Source organism: Aptenodytes patagonicus, chromosome 5 (assembly GCF_965638725.1).
Source record: "Aptenodytes patagonicus chromosome 5, bAptPat1.pri.cur, whole genome shotgun sequence".
NCBI classification, from domain to species: Eukaryota; Metazoa; Chordata; class Aves; order Sphenisciformes; family Spheniscidae; genus Aptenodytes; species Aptenodytes patagonicus.
Window position 1 is genome coordinate 63,573,102 of NC_134953.1, and position 27,474 is coordinate 63,600,575.

The 27,474-nt window shown below is 41.9% G+C and overlaps 1 protein-coding gene across 1 annotated transcript; it reads right to left on the reverse strand.

Moving 5' to 3' along the window:
* Positions 1-3,364: 3,364 nt before the first annotated feature.
* Positions 3,365-26,997, reverse strand: PODN (podocan). Its single transcript, XM_076340184.1, has 10 exons — positions 26,743-26,997; positions 24,898-24,991; positions 23,239-23,303; positions 18,842-18,951; positions 15,839-15,995; positions 13,719-13,834; positions 11,046-11,703; positions 8,162-8,310; positions 6,067-6,268; positions 3,365-4,705 (listed from the first exon to the last, which is right to left on the reverse strand). The coding sequence occupies exons 1-9, from the start codon at positions 26,995-26,997 to the stop codon at positions 6,100-6,102; spliced, it is 1,773 nt and encodes a 590-aa protein (XP_076196299.1). The 3' UTR covers positions 3,365-4,705; positions 6,067-6,099.
* Positions 26,998-27,474: the final 477 nt, after the last annotated feature.

Consider the following 27,474-nt stretch of genomic DNA (forward strand, 5'->3'; position numbering starts at 1 on the left):
ATTAGCAACATAATAAAGCAATTATAATGATCTCCATAAATTAATCCCATTAGAGAAGGAAATATCTTGAAAAAACAAGGTTAAATTCATATTATATAAAACTCTATATATGTTTAAGTTTTTAGGACAACTATTCCCAAACCCAGGGAGAAAGACTCACCAATATTACAGTATAGAGTGAAATCAATTAGTAGGATACTGGACTAGATCATAGAAGCTTCCCAAGAGACTGCTTGGAATATTCAAATAATATTCAATTCAAAACTATTATTTGTAAAATACGTCTTTATTCTTATTACTTTTTTGTAAGCAAAATTTGTAAAAAAGTTAGTGGGCTTAGTCAACATGGTGACAAATGGTATCATAAACTAAACTCTTATTGACCATCAGAAACCACTGTCAAAAGAGAACAATTGTGAAATTTCGCTCAGAGCCCTCCTGCCTCCCCTCTCTGCATGGACCACCAAGGAATAGAAGAAATGGCAGTTGGGTCCCAGGGAGGAGGACACTTTCCGTTCTCATCCACTTTGTTAATGCAGGTCTGTAGTCTCACTCCTGCACATACCTAACTTCTGCTACCCAGATCCTCAGCCTTTTCAGGAAAAAGTCCCCTCTATCCCTCTTGCAAAGCAGCAGAAGAGGAGGAGGGGGTTTGTACCACAGATGCCTTAGGAGCAGGCCTGCCAGCCCAACTCTTCAGCACCTGCAGAAGTTGGAGGATCCTTTCCCCAACAGCCCTTTTAATGGACAATCCTGTAGTATTTATGGGAGGGAGCTAATGAAAATAATCTCCAAGTCCCCAAAGCTCAGAGATACAGTAGATCTTCACCCCGGCATGGCTGTCTGACCCACAGCTGGCTGCGAGGAGGGTGGTTGGCAACTCTGGGAGAAAGCAGCCCTGCAGAGATGTTGCACCGCTGCCAGAGGTCTGCAGTTGGCGGTTCATTAGGAGCTGCCGCCGCTCCCCCAAGGGAGCACTTTGCAGCCTTCCTCCTGCCCCACCACATCCCTGTTCAAATTTGGTCAAAAGTTTTCCTTTGGAGGTTTTTTTTTCTTTCTTAACTCATTTTTCCTTAGAAGAGTATCTACTTATCGTGTAAAGCACCTCTTTTTCATTAAACATAACACTTAAACCCCAAACACCACAGCATGGTGTGGCAAGGCATTTGATGCAGAGCAGGAACCCCCTCACCACACCACAAAGGTGCTTCGCCCCCCAGGTCCCCCAGCCCCTCACCCTGCCTCCCTCCCTGGCGGCATGGCCGCTGGCATCCCCCCCAACTCACCCCTCCTGCCAGCCAAGGCTAGGGACATCCAATCACCCATGAGGTCCTACTGTCCCTTGCAGAGGGTCTCACAGGGCGCCATCTTGGAGGAGGGAAGGCCTCGGCCTCGTGCCACCTCCCTCCCCACAGAGGAGCCGCCACAGCTGTGGCCTCTCCTTCCCTCACAGCAGGCGGGACGGCGCCTGCTCCTTTGTGGGGCCTTTGTGCCTGTTTGGGGCAGGAGGAGTCCTCCACTTCTGTGAACGTGGGGAACAGAGGGAAACAGGCTCCCCAGATCCAGTCTGACCCCCAGCACCTCAGCATGGGCCCTGTGGCCCCTCCCAGCACCCAGGGAGGGAAAAGGGGCCATAACCCCCTTGTGGGGAGACAAAACCTCTGGGAAATATACAATTATCCTTGCCCTTTTTTCCCAGAAGCCCCCAAATAACAATCCCCCGGGGTTACCTGGAGGGGAGCGGTGCAGGGCAGGAGCAAGGGGAGGGCATGCAGAGGCCGGACCAGGAAGGGAGCGGGCTCTTGGTGCCCCAGTCCTCGGGAGGGGACACCCATGGTGGCGAGGAGCCCGAAGGAATGGGGACGAGGGGGAGAACCACTGCAGAACGGCCTGTCCACATAGCAGATGCAGCCGGGCTACGTGCCCACCAACTGAAATAAAAGCTCATTATCCAGGGGCTATTTTCGGCACCCATTGAGTTCTTGATAGCTCGTGTGCTGCATTTGTACTCGTTTTGCTGTGAAAAATCGTATCCAATCTCAGAAAAATCCCATTTCCCCCCCATTTTGTGCAGTATCCTCTGTAATGAGGAAACATGGCCTTTAAAAGAAAAACAGCAAATAAACTCAGACCTCTGTTTGCATACAGACCACACATGAATACCAAGTATGTGCAAATGCATACTTAGGCATAAAGTTGCCAATTGAATTTTTTAGACTTCCAAGTTTTCACTATCCATACATCTATCTCAGCCTTAAAAACTTTCTATTCTTCTCTTTCCCAAATCCAAGCAATTCACAGGAAGAAAGTTACATGAAAACAACGGTTGTGTTATCTCTTTCTGGCCCAACTTTGTGGCCTAAGGAGAGGCCAACTTCGCAACTCTCGTAATTTTCACTAAAGGAAATAATAAAGTTAGACCCTGTTCCTGGGTCCTGCTCCACCCAAGGTCTGGGTCGGACCTTCGGATTACAGGTACCACCCACAGCCAAAAAAATATGTGGGCTTAGTCCCGTGGACTTCTGACTCTTCCTCATCATCTCTTATTCCTTTGAAAGAAACAAACAAACTACCATTTTGGTTTGACAGTTTCATGTCCAATGTCATAGGTGCTGATGATAACAGATAAGCAAGGAATCAAGCCTGTGATTCTGTCTCATCAATCTCTTACATGACAATCAAAAGACATTCCTCCTGGGGGGTTGTGAGGCTTTTATTGGGGGGAAGGGGTGTCTTTTTGGGTTTTTCTTTGCTGCTGGGAAACATTGTCCCCTTTAAAGGACAGAATCAGTGTACAATTATTTTGAAATAAACTTGGGAAAGGGTTTCCTAACTCTACTTGGTCTACAGGATATGCTCCTTCAACTGTAGGTGGGTGTCCTTCAGCAAAGGCTGTCGCTTGATTAAGAAGTTTAACAGTGTATGTATCATCCTGAAATTTTGGGCTTGATTCTACAGGGTGCTAAAACGTACCTTCACCCCTGCATTCACCACATCAGACTCTCAAGGGATTCAAAGGGTGTCTGGGGCACCTGACTTCTCACAGAATCACAGTGTAAGGGACTGAAGTTTAAAGATAATCAAACAGTTCTCCAAAAAACTGTACAGATCTGCATATTCTCAGCTTGTTCAGGAGTATAATAAATTGGTCTGTTTCACCAAAGACTGGCAAAACTTCCATTGGGGTTTGCTGGAGATAGCTAATTGATTTGAACTATATTCTGTACACATTTTACATAGAAATCTATCCCAAAAGTCAGTTGGAAGGCTATTTTATTGCTCAGCTGTATAGCTGATATCCAAAAATGTGGGGTTTTTGCAATTTTTAGGGCCAAGCTTTTATTTTTTTCAGGAAGCAATCTTTCCTTCTATGATTCATGATCGTGTTGAATTGTCTAAGGTAGGAAATATCAGCTTGAACTTACTGTCATGTGCTATGGGAACCCAAAGGGAGAGTGTGGAACTAGATCTTCTCCAGCAGGAAAAACAGATGGTAAAAATTAAGCCAATTGTGTTTCCAAGTAAATCCTGGAATGCAGTATGCAAAACAACACGTGTTCAATCAGAAATCCTCAAAAGAAAAGACCATTTCCTCAAGCAGATTAGCTACCTCAGATAAAGGACATTATAATCAAATAAGCAGCTTGCCATCCAGGTACCACGGTGAGTCTTCTTTCCCTTGGCTTCCTTATTTTCTGTGATTTCAACAGGAGCAGAGAATACTCAACACCATAAAACAGGCTTTAAGAGAGTATGACAACAGGCACTGTCCCCAGACTTGAACTAAACAAAGAAATTTCTCTTGACACTTAACAGGTTTCTCCTAAGACATCCCACACCCACTTACCTCTTTTGCTTCATTAGTCTTGCTTCTGACTCTTAATGTGAATGATATACAATATATGAAAAATTCTACCACATATGTTAAATTGCATACTGTTACTCAGTCTTCTGGATATACCTTCAGAGACATTCACAAAACTGCCACATGGGCAAACAACAAGAAGACAGAAACTTTACCAAAGCTCTGGAAGGCAGACATACAGATTTTATATATATATTCACAAGAGCAATTGTTTTATCTTAAAACCTTTCTAAAACAGGCATATACTGCAGGCTTTGGCAGTAGATATAAAATATTATGGGATCCAGCCTTACTTTGTTTTTCTCATCCAAATATACACATTGTTATAACAGAGGAATAGTTGCATTCAGAATTATTACTGCTGCTTGATGACCAAAATGCCTCATATACTGCTCCACACATGAAACTACTGCAAATATCCATCTCGCCTGATCAACAGCAGCTTCTTTGGGGTGGAGGAAAAGAAAAGAAGCATATACATGGTTCATTTAAAATGCAGTGACAAAAACAGCATTTGAAGGCATGTGTCCAAAACAGTCCCATATTGTTATTACAGATGGAAACAGTGAAGGAAAAGAAATAGAAGAAACAAAAGCCAGCTTTTGTGAGTTCCAGAGCAATCCCTTATGATCCTGGGTCTTGTATAAGATGACTTGGAAGCTTTGGAAAGGCATTCAGGGTCTATCCCTGAATAAGGCATTGTAACACACTGTCTTCCATAAGCCTGGCCCAGTGCCACGACAGTTTCTGCGTAATTCATTGCACGTTTTGCTAAGTGTTCTCTGTATATCTATATAGATATATACACATAGACATATATGTAATTTTCCATATGCTTTCCTGCAAAACATCAGAAAAACAAAATAAATTACATAATGGAATACAGAATTCAGAATATGCTAAACTTAGTACCCGCTGACATGTCGCACGTGCCCCAAACTAAACCAGAGATGTGTTGATTTGGAAGTTATATGTACTCTAAGTCTGTAGATACAAATTATTTCTTCTCTCACAAAGTTTTCATATAGCCCAGCCAGGAGGTCTAATGTTTGACTTTCCAAGTAGCTTCTGCCCTCTTCAAGCCCCATCATCTTTTCAGCATTAGCACTATTCCTAGCACTTCCTTGTGTCGTTCTCCATGACAAAATGTTGATTTGGGACAAAACTAAACTTTTTTTCAAGTTTTAGAGTTTAGATCTCCAAAAGTAGAAGGCAGTGTCTTGAACCTCATCATCTTTCAACACAAAATGCTTAAGAGATGCATAAAGCAGATCCCTATTCTTCTTACGGAAAAATACATATTCTTCAAACATCATTCTCCCTTCATCTTTTCTTCTGCAGTTGAAAAGAAAAGAGGTTCAACTAGAGAGATCAAGTGGCTGGCCAGATTGTTTATGGAATACTGAGATCTTAATTTCAAGATTACCGGTCTGGAATCAAAGTCAGCAGCAATCACAACCTGTAACTGGCCAGAGGCCTTTCAGTGAATCTGGGTGAAGTGAGCAGTGAACCCTCACCAAGACTTATCAGTAGCAAAAGCACAGGCTGTTGTGAGAACTGGCTATCCTGGACCATGCATCAATCCAGTCCTGCATACCATCTCCAAAAGTGACCTGAAGTAGATATTATTTCCATAAGAAATATGCCAAGTATAGTAGTATCTTCCCACTCCGAGTGGTCAGTGATTTAAGGACTGCTTGAGATAGAGGTCATAATCTTAATGCCGTGTTTAACAGACACCGATGGGTCTATCTTCCTTTAATTTGTCTCATTTTTTTAATCCATTTTCAGCTCACGTGGTCTTCTGCATCAGTAAGCTTCACAGTTCGTTCTTTGTTTTTCTTTTGAGCCAGTTGCTTAAAAGTATCATGAAATACCTTTTCATTTTTTGTTATCAGAACTAGTAAATAATGACCTTCATATTTACCTATTGTGTCTGCTGTGGCCATAAGCAGAAGCCACTATGAACAGTCAACTGCCTCTGATAAAACACAGATATATATACTGACTCTTTCATTTTACAAAATAAGGTATTTTCAACCCTTTTTGATTCTGCAATTACCAGCCATGTTCTAGTGAAAGTCTTTGAGTCTAGGGCTCAGACACCCACTTGTTATGTTTCAACCATACTTGTCAATTGGAATTATTTATACAAGAGTCTGAGAACTGGGTCCTTGATTTAACTAAACTACAGTTGTTACCTCCCACATGATGTGCTTGTGCGAGTTCACATTTTATCTCAGTTCTTCTTCCTCTTCCTCATCTTCCATTTCCTCTTCTGAGTCGTCCTTATTCTTTGAACTGTTGCTGAATTCAAGGTTTCCTTCAATATCCAGTACCTGTAAGTGCTTTAGGTTTTGGAAGGTACTTTCCTTCAGTGCTCCAACTGCAATCTTATTAAACCTTAAAACAAACAAACAAAAGGCCTTCTTATTTAAATAAGCCCATTTTTATATCCAGTACAGAAATGAGGAGACTAGGAGGAAACCATTCTGTAGCGTTACTCTAACTTACACTGACCCAAGGTACTTGAACTTTACACTGACCCACAACAGCACTCTAAGAGTACTGACTCCTCTGGATGGAAAAAGGAAGGGAAAACAGGTACTGATTAGCAAGCAGCCAAATGCAGTGAGTGAACAAAGTTTGTTCACAGCACTCTCTATCATCACAAAGGAACCTTGCAGGAAAGTACTGGGAAATATTAAGTATCTCCCACTGATCTCAAGTTCACTGACCAAGCTTCCAAAAAACTCCTACTTTTCTCTGCCCCAGCCCCTCTTCCCCCTTCTATAATTGTATTCTGCAAGGAAAAAAATCATAATATTGGAATTCGTCCCCCACAAATTCTTTCTCTTGGAATTCTGCTTTCTCCTTCCCAGAGTGGAAAGGCATCTGCTCCACAGACCACATTTCAAATTGTAACTTGCTTTTTCATGAGATTCTGTGTCATCCCTTGATAGTTTAATTCTTCTCCCACAAAACTCAAAATACTAGTACAAAGTATCCCTTTAGAAACAAAGCAACATGCAATAATTTTTCATCTGTTATTTGGGTTTCCAAGAATATGAATAAACTAATCTGCAGTTTAAGAACCTCTCACATATACTGCTTGGTCCGTTACTCTTGAACATGCTTAAAATTGTATTCTATCTAATATTCCAGATGTATATTATTGTTTCACAGCATTGCAGTGATTAATAGCCTCCCATTAAGAAATACAGTTTAGCTTGTGTGGAGTTGCCTCCTAAATATGTTAGCAAAACAGTTTTGCAAATTCCTTTTTTCCCTTTATATAGAAATATAGAGTATGGTATGTGGTTTCTGGTTTGCATCCAAGCATTCACTAAAATCTCATAAATACGAGCAGCTGAATAGACAGACTGCTCTAATTTACACCAGACTTTGTAATTTTATTTGCTTGGTATGGAATCATTCATCCAAAAAGGTATGATTCAGAACTGTTCAGAACTACAGAACAGTTTATTTGCATACAGACAAAATAAGGCCTTATTTAGTCTTGTGCAGCAGGCAGCCTAGGCTTTTTGAACACATCCATGGGATCAGCTTAATCACGTATTCTGTAGGGTTTCATAAATTACTTCTAAGCACTATTTTCAGTAACGTTCCATCAGATTGAATTTTAATATATTGCTGGGCCAGATTCTTGCTTCACTTCTTGTGGTATAAATCTTTGCTTAAATCAGTTACAATACTGTGACTTTACATTATATGTAAAAAAGGTCCGTATCTGTCACCTATATAAACAAGGTCCTCATCCAACTGACAGAGTAGGGAAAAAACCAGAAAAGCTTTCTAAACTTAGTTACATAACTGTCACAGCTGTAACTTGTCATCTGTTTCTGACAAAACTATCAAGGGAATACGCACAACTTCAAGATTACTCATACACGCCTTACTAGAGGGGGATTTTGTCAAAATCCAGGGCTAACAGACACAGGCAAAGCTGTAGTCCTACAAGCGGACTGTAAACTTTTAGTTCACAGCTGAATACTGGAATATGACATTATGTTAACCATTAATTTCCCAGAATTTCTAACATGCCTAATTCATTCCAATAAGCACAGAAAGAACAAACTCTCCAAACAGAAAGAGCATATTGTGTGTATCTATGTATTTTCTGAGCAGGTGAACACAGTTTCATCATACATTACTAGAAAACAAAGTTGCTTATTTAGGAAGTTAGGAATTTAAATACTTTCTAAAAAGTAAGCAATTATAAAGTGGATGAAGAAGAAAAAAATCTTGTGTGTTTGAGTGGAAACTTGACCTTACCTGAGGTAAATCCCCTTTATTTTGGGTGTGGATTCAAAAGCATTCTCTGAAACCGTTGTGATCTTGTTGTTCTGAAGATACAGATATTCTAGAGATTCTGGCAGGCCTGACGGGATAGAAGTCAGCTGGTTGCCAGCCATGTCTAGTGACTGCAAGGAAGAGACAACAGGGGTCGAACAAATAACTGAATTTAAATATTAGCAGTACTCCAAAAAAAGATTTAAGTTTGACAACAAATAAGCTTCCAAAGGCTGGCTCTATACACACCCCCCCCCCCCTTTGGAATTTTATCCATTGTTTTTTATACATATACACACATACATGTAAGTCTGTAAAAATACATATATATATAGATATACACACACACACACACGCACTTATAAAAAACTTAGTATGGTAATAATGCAGAAGTGAGATGTTTATGCAAAGCTTATCCAGGATTTGTTGTATTTGAAAGTCATCTGGGAACAGGCTTTATTCTTCAGATGGTACTTTGGTGAGTCTGTTTCAGATCCTCTCCCTTCTGATGAGGTCAGGAAAATGACAAACACCGTGTGTACGGTGGAAACTGTAAACTGTCAGTCATGCAGAAAGGTTCAGTTTAAGTTCATTGTGGAAAACTGAAGTGGTATTTTTTGTAGCATAAAACGTAACATTAAACTAGTTTAATCTACTTCTAATTTGCATCAAGGTTAAGTGTGACCATGACAAATCTGCTCTCTTACACTACCACTTAGCATCATGATTTCACATGAGACATCATGCTGTTTTGTTTAGGAGTCCCAACAGTTCTTTATCTCTGTCCCCAGGCTTTAGCCCATGCCTGCTTACAGTGAATTAAAAGCAGACTGGGTTTCAGATATGCATGAGAATTCCTTGGAAGCTGCTACTGCAAACACTTGACTAGCTAAGGTTACATTACTCAGAGTTACACAGAAAAACACCTGGAAACATTCTAACATAGACTAATATATGAGACATCAGGACTAAAGGCCGTGATCATTTCTCAGATAAATTTTAAACAAGGAAATGGATCAAAATAAGTGTTTTGTTATCCTGTATTGTAGCATTTTCATAGCATCAAGATGACATACTAGTTACATATTATTCAAAGCTACACTTCTGCAAATGATTGTCATGATTTCAGTGTTTTTATTCTCCATGTAACCCCAGTCTGGCAAACAATTATGTAAATGTCTAGCTTTGCAATTGCAGATAGTCTTCAGTGATTTCCATGGACACAGTGTGGACTGAAGCGTATGCTAAGTACATGCACGATCAGGATCTTATGTGATGGTTATTTGTCAAATCCACTCCAGTGCACGAACTCATAAACCAATTGCACAGTTAAGCCCTTAATGATAAAAAAGATTCATATATGCTATCATGAAAATAACTTACAAGTAGTATTGCTGTTCCAGAAAAAACAACAGCCAAAAATGCACCGTTAGTCTAACAGAACTTTAAATACGTGCTATTATCTTAACCTTGTTTAACATGAACAGGGTTTACTGTGGAGTAGGTACAACTGAAGGGCCAATGTTTGATTCAGCAACACATTATTCTGGCTTGACACTGACCACAAGGGAGTGACAGTAGAAAAAAAATAACGTGAAGTAGCTATGAATTGGACCTTTTGAGAAGGAAAGCTTGTCATTCCAACCAATAACTAAAGCTGCTTAATGGGTCTCGTGACCTGTTTTTGTTTGAAAAAAAAACAACCAAGATGACAGTGCCTACATTTCATTAAGCTACTGCAGTGAAACAGTTCCAGGATCTGTAATTCTCAACAGCATCTTCCTGCCAGACTACTCCTCATCTTAGATATGTTTGCATGCACGCACACACACACGCACACACGTATCACCGAGGCACCAAACAAATGCAAAATGTAATAATAAAGCCATGGACCAAATCTGCAGCTGATGTAAACCAACAGCTCTACAGATACTGTTGCTGCATTGCTGATTTACATTAACTGAAAAACAAGCTATTGTTTATTCCCAGAAACACCAGAAAGAGAAATGTTCACATAGATAAGCTTTTGGATTGCCTGAAAACACACTGGGGGCCAGTGTGGCATATGCTCCACGATCCTTATCCCTGCTCTGCTCTGAGATGTACAAACTTTGCCTGTACAGTGACCTAACCGTATGCACCCTAGATGGTTGCCATATGACATAGGTAATACCTTTTACTGCAGGAAACAGGCTGTTACCTAAAAGGAAATGCAGACAAATCCTTCAGCCGGTGTTACAATTTTGAAAGGTCATTTTGCACAGCACAAATGTGATTGTTCCTGCCTGCCTTATGGTTTGTGTTTAACTTTCTCCAACAATTAAGCAAATGAGAAGACTGCTGATTGAATCCAGACCTCCTAGCTACTATCCAGGTGCCTTAGCCAGCTGAGCTGCTAAATCCTACAGCTTGGCCTGTCTGACTATAAGCTGATGTGGGGGCTTTGAGAATTAAGAGTGGTTTTGTTTATGCATTCCTTCCTCCTGCTGTCTCTCTTCAGAGCTGATTTTAAATCTTTTGGGAGACAAGCTATTTGAAAGGCATAATTCCAGTTTTAATGTCAACATTCACTAATTTTTATCTGAAAATACAGGACACCGTTAGGGTTCAGAAACAAAGATGTCTTTCCATTTCCCAGAATTAGCAGTACCTGGTGAACCACCACCCTGGTCAGCAGTGGGAGGTACCCACCTCTGGCACAACAGCACATCATTTCTCCTCTAGAAACAGAAGGTGTAGCACTTACAATGCAAGCCCAAAACATGAGGACCAAGCCCATCTAGTATTGGTGCTATACAAATTGGCTTAGGCAGACAGACGAGGACATCAGCATTACTAAAACAATTAGAGAAGGTGACGTTTCTACCTGGAGACTGTTGAGTTCTCTCCACGCTCTTGAATAAATGGAATTTACTTTCAGTTTATTGTTGCTCAAATACAGTTCCCGCAGCTTTGTCATCCCGGACAAAGTCCCTTTTGGGATGATGCTTATCTCGTTCTCCTTCAGCTTCAGAATCTGCAAGTTCTTTGGAAAGCCAAAGGGCACCGTGTGGAGATTGTTTCCAGAAAGATCCAAGGACTTTAGTTGCCTCAGTTTACGGAAGGCCTCCCGATGGATCTGGGGACTTTTGAGCTTATTGTAGCTCAGGTTCAGCTCTTCAAGGAAGTAAGTGGTAGCAAAGTCATTCCTGTTAATCTCAGAGATCTGGTTATGAAGGATCATAAGTGTTTTCACTCGCCGGGGCAGGCCACTGGGAATCCTTTCCAGCATGTTGTTGTACAGGTGGACAGTGTGCAGCTTCTTTAAGCCCTGGAAGGCTAATGGGTGAATACCTCGGGCTTTTAATTTGTTATTGTGGAGCAGAAGGTACTCCAGGTTCTTAATTTGGGTCAAGACATCTCTGCCAATCACCTTAATTGCATTCTTCTCCAGGTGGAGGAGGACGATGTTTCGAGGTAAACCACTTGGGATTTGTGAGAGGTTATTGCTGGACAAATCCAGATATTCAAGACTAGACAATTTCCTTGGGAAAGCAGGAAAGAAAACACTCTCCATTTAGATTTTGCAAAGTGAAACGATAACCAACTTCCCCTATGATTTTACAATCTTTGCTTTAGAGTCTTTCTCCCTGGCACAGCTCCCGTTACTGCCCTTTTTTGTCTCATGATGTGACTGATGTGGACAGCAAAACAGGGAGCTCCCATACTGCCATTAGGGATTAGGACTGGGAGCTGCCATTGCTCCCCAGCCACACTAGCAAGAGAACCTGCTAGAGTCCACAGACATCCAAACCGCCACTGGGCTGAGACCTGAGATCAGTTCTGCAGTCTACTGTTCTCTCATTTGACACCACAGATAGCAACATACGAGCAATTTCAGTGAACAAATGCCACAAGAAAGATGCCATGGGAGCACCATTAGAACACAGAATTCAGCTCTCGGTTTCACAGAAATGTAGCCTGAGCATGAGTAATCACTGTCTCTCTGAAAGTGTCTATTGAAACTGAAAAGCAGGCCTGCTTTTCAGATGATGAAATATTACTCTTATGAAAAGCAGAAATGCTAATTCAGCATCCTAGGCTAAGGTAGTGAACTTCTCCTGACCCTCCCAGCATTATGGAAGTGAGTCAGGGCTAGAGCTGCTTTGTGTAAGCTACTGAATCTGGATTCCACATACTCAACTGAAGCTAAAATAAATCCTCAGACCAGCCACTTATACCAACTGGATGTGGATCAATGGTATTATATGCCAGGACTGAGGAGTCCTCTATTCCCTTGTATTTCAAGTCAGTTTCTCAGTTCAAATGAGGCTGTAATCTGCATGGCACTACATAACCCACTGCAGATGACTAGAAAGTTTTCAGGAAATGTGAGAACTAATGCCTTACAGACATTGCCGGTTACTAGGCTGTTATTCACAGCTATCCAAGCATGCTCTGAATGAGCAAATATACTCTCTGGGTAAAGCACTTCATTGCTGCAAGTTGTAATGCTTCCCCAGCTTGGGTGCATCTCAATAGCACTATGCTGTGCTGTACAGACAGTATCATGAGAGCAAGGAGCAATATCCACCCCCTCTGCTGACTGTGACTGGTGCCTTAGCTGTACTCTGTTCATCAAAATCTTAACAGAAATGATACGTCCAACATGGCCTGGAGGCAGATACAACACAGCTATGGTAAATTACCAAGGGAGTTTTCTGGGAGTGGGATGCAGAAAAGGAAAGCACAATTTGATACACTTCCATGTCTGGAGATCAGAAAAGTTTACAGAATTAAGTTATGGGCAGGACAGATTATATGATCTGGATTTTCAGGTAGAAGAAGGGCAGCACTCAGTGTAAGCAGAGACACAAATGTTAACTTTTTGAAGTGCTAAGCCCCAGGCTAAATTTAGGACAGCCAAAGGCTATTTCTGTTGCACCATTTTGTAGCAAAGCTTTTGCAGCCATCTGGCTATTGAGCAGCACCATTGCATCCCCTCCTACTCCAGCAATCCATCTGCACTGAGGTACAGCTGTACCAGATGAATTCACAACTGTGTATCTGTGCCTGCTTTCAAGTCACCTTCACAGAAACACAGAATTGGCTTTAGTGAAGATGAAGGTCTGGCCTTAACTTTCAGAGAACTGCCCCTGAAACTGGAACGTCCCAAGTAACCTCACTTTTGACTAGTTTGGAAGAACAGAGACCAGCTTTCAACATCGTTCTAGGTGGCCTTTTCCCAGAAGGCACTTAGTACCTGGTGTGATTGGGTCTGTGGCATTCAGGGAGTGATGCAGTCTGATGTTCAGTGTTGTGTCTTTTGTATAGAAGTATTCTGCAGTGTGAATTCAAACCATTCACCCAGACCTTTGCTTTTGAATGGCAGCATCTGAATCTAAGTCTTTTCATACAGACTTAGCAGAGAAATGCATAATGTCGTGCAGCTTTTAATAAATGTACTTTTTAAGATTTACTTTTTTCAGTAGATATACTACTGTACCAGAAGAGATAGACAGACACAAACAGAGGTGCAAACTACAGATCTCAGTCTCACCAGAAAGTTTCGTTGTCCATTCCTTCATTAGTCAAGTAGTTATTCTGTAAATACAGCTCCCGCAGACCTGTAAGTTCACTGAAGGCTCCTTTGGGAATCTTCTCTAGCTTGTTGTTCTAGAGTCACCAGAAGCATAAAGAACATTATTTGGCATGAAACAACATAGGGCATTCAGGTCCTGCTCACCTAACACCAGGCAGTTAAACTTCAAAAAGAGCTAGACTAAGATATTTCAGGGGGCATTATAATTCTGCTTAAGAAATAAATACAAATACTAGACTGAAATATTACAACCTATTTTTATTGATTCCCCATGGAATCTTTGGGCTAAGGAGTTGGAATTTGCCTCCGTGCCGGACGGTTTTCTTTTGTATTCCTAGTCCTTCCACCTATATGCAAATGTATAATGTAATCTAGGCAACTACCTCCAGAGTTTGCTCAAAATTTCTGCATTTTGTAAGACAGATTTCACCATAAAGAAGAATTAGGTTGGAAGCTGGGAACCAGCCACCCTTCCAGCATTAATGGCATTCCAAAAGGTACAGTACCTGCAATGTAGATTCCAAAATAATACGTCCTGCTGCCTTAGCGTGGCTTTGCAGTAGCCAGCAGGCAGACACAAACAAAATATAAAACTAAATTCCACTTAGAAATTCCATACAGAAACTGTAGAAATTATAAAAGGATATATAAAACACTAGGAATTATAAAAGGATATATAAAACACTGACACTGAATTTGTTAAACTTCCTACAATCCACATATACACAATAACGTGATGGACAGACTGGGCTATATTCATGTGCCAACTAATATAAAGTGGATACCACCACAGACAGATTTGGATGAGTGTCTCAATGAATAGTAAAAGAAAAAAAAAAGATCTGTCACATCTAAAATACACCTTTTGGACACTTTTGGTCCACTATTGGCTGTCTTTCATTTCTCATTGTCCTGTTTTTTTCCCAGTCAAAATATCAAGGTAAATGTTACTACTGACAGGCAGTGCACTTGAAAACAAAATGTTCATTTCTCTCTTCAGCTCCTCTGCCCTTAACACAACTGGTGACAGCAGGAAAGGACATGAGTTCAAAGTGTAGTCCTCAAAGTCTGAGACCCCTTTGGGAGATAATGATTACCTATAAATGGCAATAAAATGCAGGGGACTAGGAACTTCACACTTTGCAGAGAAATTCCAACAATTTAAAGGATCAGACTGTTTGCCTTTACTTTTCTTCAAGCTGGAGAAGCCTGTTTTCTAGAAGACTTTAATGGGAATTAGCAGTGAAACCTTCAAGGGAAAAGAAAGCTGGGAAGCAACACAGAACTGCCTAAGTCCAGAGGCTGATAACAGACTCCAGTCTACACATGTCCAAGGAGCTGTCAACACTAGGAGCAAGCGGAACCAGGATTCCCCACCGCTGCAGCTCTCCCATTATTAACAAGGTTGAGATCTCTAGCACAGACATGATGAAGTGTTTTTATCGAAATCAGATGACACGAAATTAAAAATGCTGGAGACTAGTTAATACCACAACTTGCTATTGCACTATTGCTGGAGAAGTTGTAGCAGTCAAGATGATCCAAACTTTCTCTGTGTTGTCTGAATTGCCAGTTCAGTAGCAAACAAAAATCACTGATGCTAGGAAACAGTAGTCTATGTGAAATGAGTTAGTGAGCAAAGCCAGTACATAGTGGGTAAGCAGCTGTCAGGAAAAACAGCATCGTCAGTGGCAAACTTAACTGGGAGGCCAGTCACTGGATGGCCATGGAGAATGATCTACCTTCTTGTACTAATATGTATTAATATCATTATATGCAGGGAAGAGACCAACAATGCTACCACACAGTCATTTGCAATACATTCCTCTGAAAACACAGAAAAGCATTTTTGTCCCCTGTGAGCATTTTGGTGTTTTGCAAAAACACACTGTTACTTAGGAACAAAAAAGTAAGGGCATGGCAGACAGCTACTGCTGAGGGTATAACAGACGAGACTTACAGTGGGCCTGGGAATGTTTCCAAGTGCACTGAAATGGCTTGGCTGTGTAGTTTGAATCCCATACAAACACAGTACTTGGTCACAATCATAAAAGAATACAAAACCTTGTGGTCATTACCTTTAAGTGTAATTTATATAGTGCTGGAGGGAGATTCTTTGGAACATACTTCAAGAAATTGCTGGACATGATGAGTATCTCCACATTATCAGAGCCATTGAACATATTATCAGGTAACCCAGCATCTGAAAGTTTGTTGTTATGAAGATACACAGATCTGTTGGAAGGAGAAAAAAGATGAAGTTAAACAGATAGTGAGATCTGGGGTTTTTTGTTTACCAAGAAGTCCTGGTTTTGGCAGGGATAGAGTTAATTTCCTTCCTAGTAGCTGGTACAGTGCTGTGTTTTGGATTTAGGATGAGAACAAAGTTGATAACGCACCGATGTTTTAGTTGTCGCTGAGTAGTGCTTACACTAACCAAGGACTTTTTAGTTTCCCATGCTCTACCAACTGAGAAGGCTGGGGGTGCACAAGAAGCTGGGAGGGGGCACAGCCAGGACAGCTGACCCAAACTGGCCAAAGGGACATTCCATACCATGTGATGTCATGCTCAGTACATAAACTGGGGAAAGCTGGCCGGGGGGGGGGCCACTGCTCGGGGACTGGCTGGGCATCGGTCGGCGGGTGGTGAGCAACTGTACTGTGCATCACTTGCTTTGTGTATTATTACTATTATTATTATTATTATCATCATTTTACTTCAATTATTAAACTGTTCTTATCTCAACCCACGAGTTTTTCTCACTTGTGCTCTTCTAATTCTCTCCCCCATCCCATTGCGGGGGGTGGGGGGTGGGGTGTGTGAGTGAGCGGCTGCGTGGTGCTCAGTTGCCAACTGAGGTTAAACCATGACACAAGAGAAAGCTGTTTAAAAACTGTATTTCAAACTTTTCTTCTTTCCTTGAGATAATTAGGTTTGTTTTTAAAATGTGCCCTTTAATTTAGCAAGGGATATAGATGGAAAACCAAATGGTTCGTCCAAATACTCTCTGAAATTTAGGTCTATTCAAAATCCAAACCCGCGTTTGAATACAAATTTCACAAGTAGACTTATCTTCTTAACAAGAAACTGAGTCTGGGATTGTGCAGTGCTTTGAAACAAAGAATGTCAGTGTGGTGGCCTCACTCGAAAGGGTTAGAACTCATATCTGATTAATAGATAGCCCCTAATTTTAACCTCTATTTGGAATCAAATCTGGGCTTCTTGGGCTTGCAAAATCAACCTGTATATCTCTTAAGAAAGGGCCATCTCTGACCCCTCCATTCTTTCTGCTTCCATGAAGGCTGGAAATACCCCAGGAAACAGTTTCTCTCCTACTCCTACAACTCAGAAAGGCACAAAGTACTGACAGAAAGACAGAGCAGATTTACTCAATCTGGAAGAATTTTGGTTTTTAATGAACCTTTGGGATTGAGAGAAAGAGGGTTTCTTATTTTCCCTTTGCCCTTCTTACTTTTAATCTTTAATATTCACAGAAGAGTTTCTCCAATCAGATTTTAAAAAATTGATTCATTCTTTCTTATACAGGTTTTAATTCTGTACAAAACAATTGACCCCTACGAAATTATTCCTGTTTTTCATTGGCTTAACCACTAAATTAATTAATTTGACTTCTTTCTAACAAAAGACATTATAGGATATTACGGACTTCGATTACCCCTTCCTTTCCTGTGTTTACCCCAAGATGCAGCAGGCAGCTAAAATTGTAGAGACAGGTTAAAACTGCAAAAGAGCACAGTGTCAAAGTGTACTTTTTTAACTTGTTCTTGGATTCTCTACCAGTTGCAGAGAACTTGGCAACATCTTTCTGGAAGGAAGGAAAGACTTGGTATAGAAACACAATCGTGTGATCACACACTCCAGGGAGTTCAGAGCCACACTGAAAATATTGTTCACCCTGCACGGTCAGCTGTAGTTTTAACTCACAAATATTTGCCTTTCTGAAAACCTTGCTTTCCAAATAATCAGTCTGAGACCATGAACTCTGCTGGGGGCAAATAAACCAACTGAAACAACTGCGTTAGGATTTTATATCAGCAATCTTGGAAATCAATGAGTTACTATTCTGACTAAAATTAGGGTTGATATAGGAAAGTGAGAAAATCACTTCAGAAGAGTGCAAGAATTTTAATATTAAATCAGAACACAGCAGCTTCTGCAACTCAGATTAAGGAAGAACACATGTATAAATCTAGCTCCTTTCATGATGAGATATTGCCAGAAATCAGTGAGTGATTCAGCCTTTTCAGCTACCAAGAGCCTACGAGACTAAAGGCTTAGTAAGTACAGAGTAGCTTCAGCTCTCAACGAATTCAGTGGGAACAGAGAGTTCTTCAGTTCGTCACAAGACTGGGCTCTAAGAGCTCAACTCGGTCAGCTATTATTAACTGCTTCCAAACTTGGATGCGTAAATTGCTACCAACAGAGTTTGAGACGTCTCTGCAGGATTTAGATGCTGCAGTGTCTGTATAGATTACTCAAAATGCCTTTGGAAAACACCGTATCTCACAGGAAGTGGTCTACGTGCATCTGAATTTGAGATGGGCCAATGTGCTGCACTGGATCCAGCTGAGAAAATCACAACCTGAAACTAGCAGAGAGACCTTTGAAACCTGACCTGAGGGTATGAACCACTTCTGAAGGTGCTAAAGTGCTTAGCTTTAATATAGTTAAGTTATACTCAACTGCATTGAGTACTGTACTCTCAACCTGATTCTATTTTTTTAAATTAATGGACTATAATAAAACTAGGGATTTCTAAACAGTTAATCTCCATTTTGAGAAACCAAAGCTGTTCCTTTCAACTCATAACTGATACACAAATAAAATGGAGACAATTTAATTTTTATCTATGCAAAAGTGTCTGGCAGCTAGTAAAAGCCCTTGGAATGTGTTTGTCTGAGAGATTATTTGATCTTTCATGCTGAGAATAACAGTCAGTTTCTTTCCCAAAAACATAAGTAGACAATAACATGGTTTAGCCAGATAGTTTCTTATCACTCACCAACTGCCTCCAAGCAGTGGCAGAACACTATTATTGTATTACTTCCTGATCCCTTACCTCAAGTTTGGTTTCTGTCCAAATGTGAGCCCATATATCTTAGTGAGATAATTGGCTGCAAAATCTGCACTGATCAAGGTATTTGGTAGGAATTTCGGAGCCACTGTTAGCTGTAAAAGAAATATACAGGGGAATTCCAATTAAATGCAACAAATGTTTTAACCAAGTATTAGACCAGCAACAAAATACTTGCAAATTTATTTTCTCTAAACAGGCAAAAATAAATGAAACCGAATGCAGATTGCATGAACAAAAACAAATTGTCCTCACTCACTAATCTCTCCAGGAAGGAGACAGACTTTTGCTCTAAGATACGTGAATGTTTGTTTTGGTTGGAAGAGTCCTGTCTCTTTTTGGTGGAAGAAATCAAGACATCGTTATTCAGAGAGCAAACACGTTGCTTATTATTGTTCCTAATTCCTCAGTCTGCTGTGCCAAAAAAATCTGACCCATCTCACAGTGGCCTACCACTTACCCCCATATGAAAGTATATTGGTGGGGGGCAGGGAAGTGTCACTTTATATGTCTGTTCCAATATTTCATCCATTTACGATGATCTTTTCAACAGAGGATTCAGGTTCCCAAAGGACAGGGATGCTTGTGAGCCAAATGATGGAATATCAAATGGGACTTCAAAGCAAAGACCTACTGTACAGTGATACTTTGTTCACTGAACAAGTGATGTATCAGAAACAAAATACAGAAAGGTCCTGTCTCCAAAACTTTGTAGTTGACGAGAGGTATAGGATTTGATGTGTTTGCTCTTGGCCTATTGCTATTTTTGTCAGTGATTTTAAAAAATAATGCTAAGAATGCCTGCATCTGAACAAAAATTGGTGGAGTGAAAACTAATGATCAAAAAAGCTCAGATTTACAGAGCATCCAGATAATACAATAGCTAGGTTCACTGAGTGGCTGCTAATAGCCAAGTCATTAATCTAGAAATCAAGAATACAGGTTACAATACAGGCTGGAGGACAGTTTTCTGGAAAGCATAAACCCAGAAGATTTATGCATCAAGAAAAAATGGGAAACAAATTCTTAACATAGTGCTGTAGTAGGTATGATCCTTGAGTACATAAGCAGAAGACTCCTGAATTGCAGTACGCAGATACAATCACATGGTTACAGATGTCAACTATAGTACTAATGAGACCACTCTTAGCGATATTTTATGTGCACTCTGAAAGGCTATTTTATGTACATTCTGAAAGGCTCTGGAGAGAACATCTTTTCTAGGGAGATACTGAAGTCTTTGTCATCTAAAGATCTGAGATCAAGATGGGAAACTCTGGGCAATGGAAGAGGTCTGCCGCCTAGCTTGAAATTCTTTGAATCTGTAAAGCTTCTTCCTTACAGCACTGTTGCGTGAAAAAGAACTTAGTCCTTACAGCCAGCAAGGCACAGCAAGACTCACATGATGAGAAAACATATTCTTCAAATTTCTATTACAATAAAACTGCAATTGGTTATTAATAACAGTGTAAAACCAAAATATTTAAAAGATGAACAATGTGTGAAAGAACAGATACTTTATTGGAGAACTGCCTAACCCAAGCCTTAAACTATGTATTTACCTAAAGGGTGCCTAGATCTCTCTCTACTAGTTTGTCAAGTGTACACTGACGGACCATATCCAAGAACTTGCAATTTACTGCACTTATAATACAGTCCTATTTTTTAAAAGATGAAAGTACGTTATTTACTGTTTTTCATTTTCACCTGTGCCAAAACCTCCATCCTTAAGCTGTCTTAAATGTTTAATGGTCACAAACACAAGAAAGATCTTTCCCACAAATCACACTCCTATCAGTACTTCCAGACGGTATGTAAGCAGTGGAAATAGGCATTTTACATATTACTGCAGTTGCCACAGTACTGCTTTTGGCTCTACTGATAATCTCTCACCTCCTGACCTGGGAGATATGATTTCAGGGAAGTGGATGAAGGCACTCATCTCTGACTAGGAAGGCCTGACAGTGCCTCAGAAAGAAAGAAGTCTCTACCGTGACATAATATTGAGAATTCAGACACAGGACTTAATCACTTTCATACATGGTGGCACATTAAAGCTTTTCTCCTGAAACGCGGTCTATTAGGTCATAACTTTTATACAAAACAAAGGGCATGGCTCAGGTATGTGAAATGAAAGCCATCAGAACCACAAGAAAGAGGAAAGAGGAAGAGAAGTTTCATCCAAAAAGAGTTTTCACTTGCTCAGGACTTTGCTTTGGCATTTCAGCACTTAGTCGTGAGACTAATTTATCTCCACTGGTTGACTGCTTGAAGGATTAATGCTGGATTGTTGTAACTGTTAGCAAAAATAAAGTTGTCTGAGTAGCTTTGTCTAGTATATTGCCTACTAAGTAGCAATCTGCATTTCTCCAGCTGCAATTTTCTTGCAGCTTTATTGCTGGATCTTCCTTTCCATATGACAGACAGTGTTTCTCCACTGTTAACTAAAGAGTTAACCAATGAACTCAGAAGGATTATACAAAAGTTATCACCAGTTTTGAAACAAGTTTTCTTGCTTATAACAAGCTTTGATATAAACAGAAGTACTGGATCCAGGTGAATCCCATATCACTTTGCGGATACAGGGAAATGTAAAACCTTCTGTCACCAAAATCACCAGCTTATAGTAAATAATAATGATAGCTCAGGACCTGGTCTCCAGTTTGGTGGAAGAGATTTCTGTTATTAACAAGGCTTACTGTGGATACTACATGACAGATACAAATTATGAGAGTGGGGTGAAAAATTAAAAAGGAAACTACAGCATCCGTTCTTTACTTGAAGTACTTGTTACTCATAAGCCACAGAAGGCTTTTAGCCTGTTACGGTATTTCTTTTCTCTGACCAACTATGCTAGTTTAACGAAAGATAATTTAGCTACATCTGATGGGATCACAATTGAAGATAAAGCAGCATTAAGATAATCCATAAAACAAGGAGCAAACTACCAGCAAATCCTTGCTCTCCTCCAGACACCACAGTTACTTGATCAGCAGTGTTTCCTGCTGCAGAGGGGATGCAGTTTGAAGCCAATCTGGTTTGTCCGGGCTTGTGATTTATAAAGAAATGTGTTATTTTTGTGGGTCCACAACCTCTCACTATAACTAGTTCTGACATTCGCTGATGTTTGCATTTTCTTTTAGGATCTTTTTCTCTCTGCAGTAAAGCCAGAAAAACCAAACACTTTGTTTTGTCACACAGGGAAAACTGGAGTGCAAAGTTCTGGAATATTAGTCAGAGTCTGGCTTGTTCTTTTTTATGGAGTTATGAACTGCCAAGATTGTTGTATGGAAATGGTGCTTGAAAGGGAGAAAAGAACACAGTGTTACTGTACTAACGAATGGGTTCTATTCTTAATCACTCCATACAGAAATCTATGGAGTGATTCTGGATATGTCTTGGCCTGACTGAAACCTGAATGCGGCCACGTGTATATAAACAAAACGTCAAAAGGTCACAGATTTTAAGAGGATAATAAAATATATATACAGACAGGCAGAGAGAGAGAGAGAGAGAGAGAGAGAGAGAGTGGGAGTGATGGAAGGGCAGAGGTTTTGTAGACAAAAGAAGTTCTGCCTGATGTTTTAACTTATATTTTTCTGTGGCATCCCAGTTTCTTCTGTAGCAAATATTTGTGGATGATCACTGGGGAAAAAGAAAGCCATAATGGGAACCATCCAGATGTAAGGGTATGTGAGAAGTTATTTCATTTCTTAGCCTTGCCAGGAAAGATGTGCTTCTGTCATGACATCCCACTTGGGTCATTAACAGGAAAGCACCCAGGATCTTCTCCACTTAAAAAGAAATTCAGCTCCTACCACTGCAGCTAAAAGAATAAATCCATAACTTGTGCAGTTTCACTGTGTGTGGGTATCCCCTCACATCAAATCTAGTAAGAATGGGAGTCAGGGAAAACTGGATAGCTTGTTACAGATTTTGATGGCTCAAACACAGGTATTAGGATGCGTTTGTTCACAGATTTTTCAACCAGTCTCATCTGATGAGATATGCAGCATTTCACATCATTACCCCACAGCATATTTGCATACAGGCAGCTACCAAATTTGCATGTAGCTGATCCAAAGCCTACTGAAGACAGCAGTAAATTATAAATGCAGGGGCTCTCTGTACCTCCCTACACACACAAGGGATACTTTTCACCAGTTGCACAAATAAATAAGTGTTCAAAATATACCGGCATATGTACCCTCTAATTTTTTAGCACACTGATTGTCTTGACCTTAGATGAACCTGCATTAGAATATCACTTTAGCACAATTTTACTTATGTAGCGTATGTATTTTAAAAGAATTGAAGACTTGCTTGTTTAACTTTCAGACCCCGATTAGAAAAGAACTCTGAAAGCCTTGTGAGCCTCTTACCTTATTGTTTGCCAGATACAGGTAATTCAGGTTCTCCAGGTGCTCAAATGCTTCCTCTGGCAACCCTTAGAAACAGGAATAACTCTAATCAGTGACATTGGCACCTTATTGCCTCTCTGAGTGAAAATACCAGAGGGTAGCTTTCTCTCTCAGATATCTTTAATGTGAGGTTTAAATATTTTTCATTGCCACTGAAACAGTCTGACTCAGACCTATTGTTGTCTTTGGGTTTTTTTAAATTAAAAAACCACAGACTGTTAAGAGCAATGGAAGACCATTAAAAATCCTAAGCACGAAAGGCCTGTGGCCAACCCCACTGGCAAGGGTCAGGTACAGAGCTGCGTAGACTTACTGTACGGCTGATTATCGGTGCTCGCAGCAACCATGCTATCTGAGAAGTTTATTTTGTCATTTGCTCATGAATCTGCAAATCATTTTTCTTGGAAGGACATAATCTGAGGTTGTTTAATGATCAGATCAATCTGATCTATGACCATGATGTTGCCAAAATAACACCAGTATCTGCATGTCATAACCCTTCCCTTGTTCTGCTCCCCCACAATCCAGATAGCTACGCAGTAACCAGCTCAGAGAGCTGATCCAACTTGGAGCTTACCCTCCCCCAATAATTACTAATTTTCAGCTGAATCACTCCACATCCAGCTGATCACACAAACACAATTGCTGTCACAATGGAAAGGCTGCAAATAACATTTTCACCTGGCACTTAGATAACCATAAGTCAAAGGTGAAGCTATTTCCCATGTCAAAACACATTGGAAACTCAGGGCTGCACTGAAGCTTGTGAAAGAAACATCAAGCCCCAAAGGTAATAATGTCAAAGTCTGAATCTATTAAGCATAGCCTTCCTTGTGCTATGTAAGAGAGCTTTGTTTTGGGTCCCATGCAGAATATGCCCACATTCTCAATAAGGGCTGTTCTCTATCATTGGAATAAGGATAGCAACAGCATTCAGAGCAACTGGGTGACACACAAGCTAACAATTATCTCTTTTGTATTGCATATCCTCCTCTCTCAGTATATACTCCCATTCCTCTGTTTCTTTCGCTTTCCTTACTAACCCCTTGAAAAGTTTCTCTAATAAGCATATGACTTAGCAAGCAAAACCTGCCTACAAAAATCAAAACGGTTTTAGAAGAAGGGTAGAAGTTGCCTTATTTGCAATATATATTATTTGTATTTATACCAAATTCAACAAGGACTGAACTGGACTAAACTGCACTAACTGACTGACTAGACTGAACTAAACGAGTGGATTAAGAAACAAGGTCAGTCAGAAGGAAATCATTCCGCATGTAGACATTTCTGGTTCTCAAGTGCATTGCACTGATGTGCCTGTGGGACTGGAGGGAGTTTCCTGGACGAGAAGATCTCACGCCACAGTACACAGTGCTGCTGCCAGGTCTCCTCCACTGGTTCAGTAAGGCTGCATTCTTATACACTGAGTATTATGTTTCGGATGATAAAGTGCCTCCATGATCTGTGTGACGGCCAAAGGAGTGAGGCTTATAGCTAACCACTCCAATCAAGTCAATCCATCACTCTGTAGCTTTCCTTATCAGCTGCCACTGGCCTCACTGCACAAGCTGGTGCTGTGGAGGCACAAGCTCTGTCCACGTCACGGCTCTGCCAGCTTACCTTTTGAAGTTAGCCTGTTGTTTTGCAAATTGAGAGTTTCCAGTCTGTAAAGACGAGCAAGCTCTTCTGGAAAGATTTCTTCTATCTGGTTATTCTAAGAAAATGGAGAGTATTAATCATCAGCAAAGTAATCCAGGAAGGTTCCCAATAAACCCAGACTGTGAACTCCAACAAAATTTGGAAATGAACCCACCATGTCAAATCACTGTCAAGACTTCTCTCCATAATGAGCCAAACTCAGATCTCAAAACCAAGACATCCAAACCCAGCAGCATTTGAAGGCCTGAACCAAGTTTTGTAGCTTGTGCTCACCTCCAGAAATATCCGGCTTATGCACTGATAGCACACAAAGAGTGTGATTATGCCTGGCAAGGCCTATAATCCATCTGCCACAGCCAAACCTTGTAGCTGCAGCAAAGCATTTGCTACAAGGTTGGCACTGCAGATTTCCAAGTTTATTACTTCTGATATTTATGTGTTGTTTTAAAAACAACCCGTCATGGGCAGAGAGAGTCAAACTGGGCTCATTTCCTCTGGTTTTACTGTCAGGGGTGATTGCCATCAGATTTTCATTAACTTGCTGACTAACAGTCTGACCATTAATGAGTGATTCTAGTGTTTTAGCATCTAGCGGACTAGTCAAGGACCCACTGTGCTGGAAGTCAGGCCAATACAGAGAAAGTGACAGCTGCTCCTCCAAAAAGCTTCCCTGCTGTTGGCAGTAGAAGTGGGAGCCATGGCTAGCACACACCTGGGACAGATCTGCTGAGGAAGGTGCCAGCTTACATTACAGTTTTTCTAACTATGCTGCACTTGGATGGAAAGCTCTGAACAAAATCTGCAATTCATCCATTGAACAGAAGTGGCAAATGGGAGCAATAAACAAAAAGCAGTTGGATAAGGGCCAAAGAGGCATTGAAAAGCCCGGAACTACTGCCACCACTCGGAGGAGGAACAGCCACAGGGCTGTCACGCTCCCGCCCTGCCCACGTCCTCAGGTGTCAGAGCACAGGCAGGGAAAGGATGCCTGCCCAAATGCTGGTCATAGGGATCGATTAACTAACAGCAGAGCACGGAAACCTGCTGACAGTCTAGGACAGACTGCTGCTTCTACCTGAAGCTTGAATCTCATATCCTTACATGCCCTTCTCCTGAAAAGACATGACGTCTCTGCAGTGGGTGTGACCTTCCCAGGTAAAATGACCCAAGAGTCTCCCGGCCGCATGCAGCCCAGCAAGTGCAGCACCAGCTGTCTGGATGTCACAGGCAATGCTGCTCACTGTGATGGATGGCTTCGGCCATGTTACGCCTGCTCCTTGCTGAGTCCATGTGCTGCAGGGAGAGACGGGACACTGCGGGACACTGGTTGGGTCTGTGTCTGGACTGGTACACTGTGTTTACTACACTTCAACTAACATGCAGTGCTGCCAGAAAAATTGTTGTTAATGAAGTAATTTAGCTCATCCTTTTCAAAGACACCTCAAAGGGAAAGGCCTTCACCAGAAACAGTAATTATTAGTTTGGACGAAAATTCTTCTCTTGGAGCTGGGAGAGAATAAGGAGAAAAATTTCCTATCCTTTTTCCTCCCTGGATCTGTGGGGAGAGAATTCATGCCAATAACCAGGCGCGCTTGTCGAGCACAAGCGCTGGGCCTGCTGCACCTCCTGCTTCCGACATGAAGCCAAGGAGTCGCTGAAGGATGCGGGAAGGAGCCGGGTTCAGGCGAAAGCAAGGACACGGGCCTGCACAGCCCAGGGAGACCCCAGAGGTGGCCGGGGGCGCGTCTGGGAGCTGGGTGGTCCGCGCCGGCCCGGGGACCTGCGGCCGGGGCTCGGCTCCCTTACCTGCAGGGAGAGGTGGTTGGTCAGCTCCGGCAGCAGGAGCGGGAACTCCTTCAGGTCGATGCCGCCGCAGTCCACGACGCCCTCCTGGGTGCAGCCGCAGTCGCGGGGGCAGGCGGGGGCCGGGCCGGGCGGCCGCCGCCGCCGCTCGGGGACGCCCTCGGGGAAGTCGTTGTCGGCGGACGGCGGCGGGCGGGCGGCGGCGCAGCCTAGCGCCAGGAGCCCCAGCGCCAGCAGCGCCCGGCCGCCGGCGGGCATCGCCCCTGAAAGCCGAGAGGACGGCGCGGGGTCAGGCCCCGGCGGGAGAGAGCGGTAGCGCCGGAGCCCGGCCCGGCTGAGCCCCCCGCACCTCCCGCCCCGGGGCCGCGGGAGCCCGAGGCGCCAGCCCCGCCGCCGCCCTGCGTTCCCGCTTTCCCTGGGTGCTTCCACGTGCTCTCAAGGCGGTTTGGGGACCGGGATGAGACCGAGCAGCGCTGCCCGGCCCCGGTCGGCCAGCCTGGCGCTGCCCCGCCGGCCTGACCCGCCAGCGGGTCCCCGGCTACAGCCGGCGGCCTGGCAGCATCCCCCACACTGTCCCCGACTCCTCAAGTTATTTATTGCTTTTTTCATATTGAGAAACGCCAGATGATCCCTGAGATTTATAGAGGAGGTTACGCAATGTTATTTCTATTACTGTTCCTCACAGTTTTGCATAGGGAAGAAACTCTTCTCGTTAATGTAAACAAGGTACGCTGG

Bases quoted from the DNA above. Each gene is read 5' to 3' on its own strand.
- PODN (XM_076340184.1), bottom strand. From the start codon at position 26,997: ATGCCCGCCGGCGGCCGGGCGCTGCTGGCGCTGGGGCTCCTGGCGCTA. The intron at 23,304-24,897 runs GTAAGCTGGCAG...CCTGTTTCTAAG, and splicing joins CAACAGGCTAACTTCAAAAG to GGTTGCCAGAGGAAGCATTT. The intron at 15,996-18,841 runs GTAAGGGATCAG...TCCTTCCAACAG, and splicing joins GGACAGAAACCAAACTTGAG to ATCTGTGTATCTTCATAACA.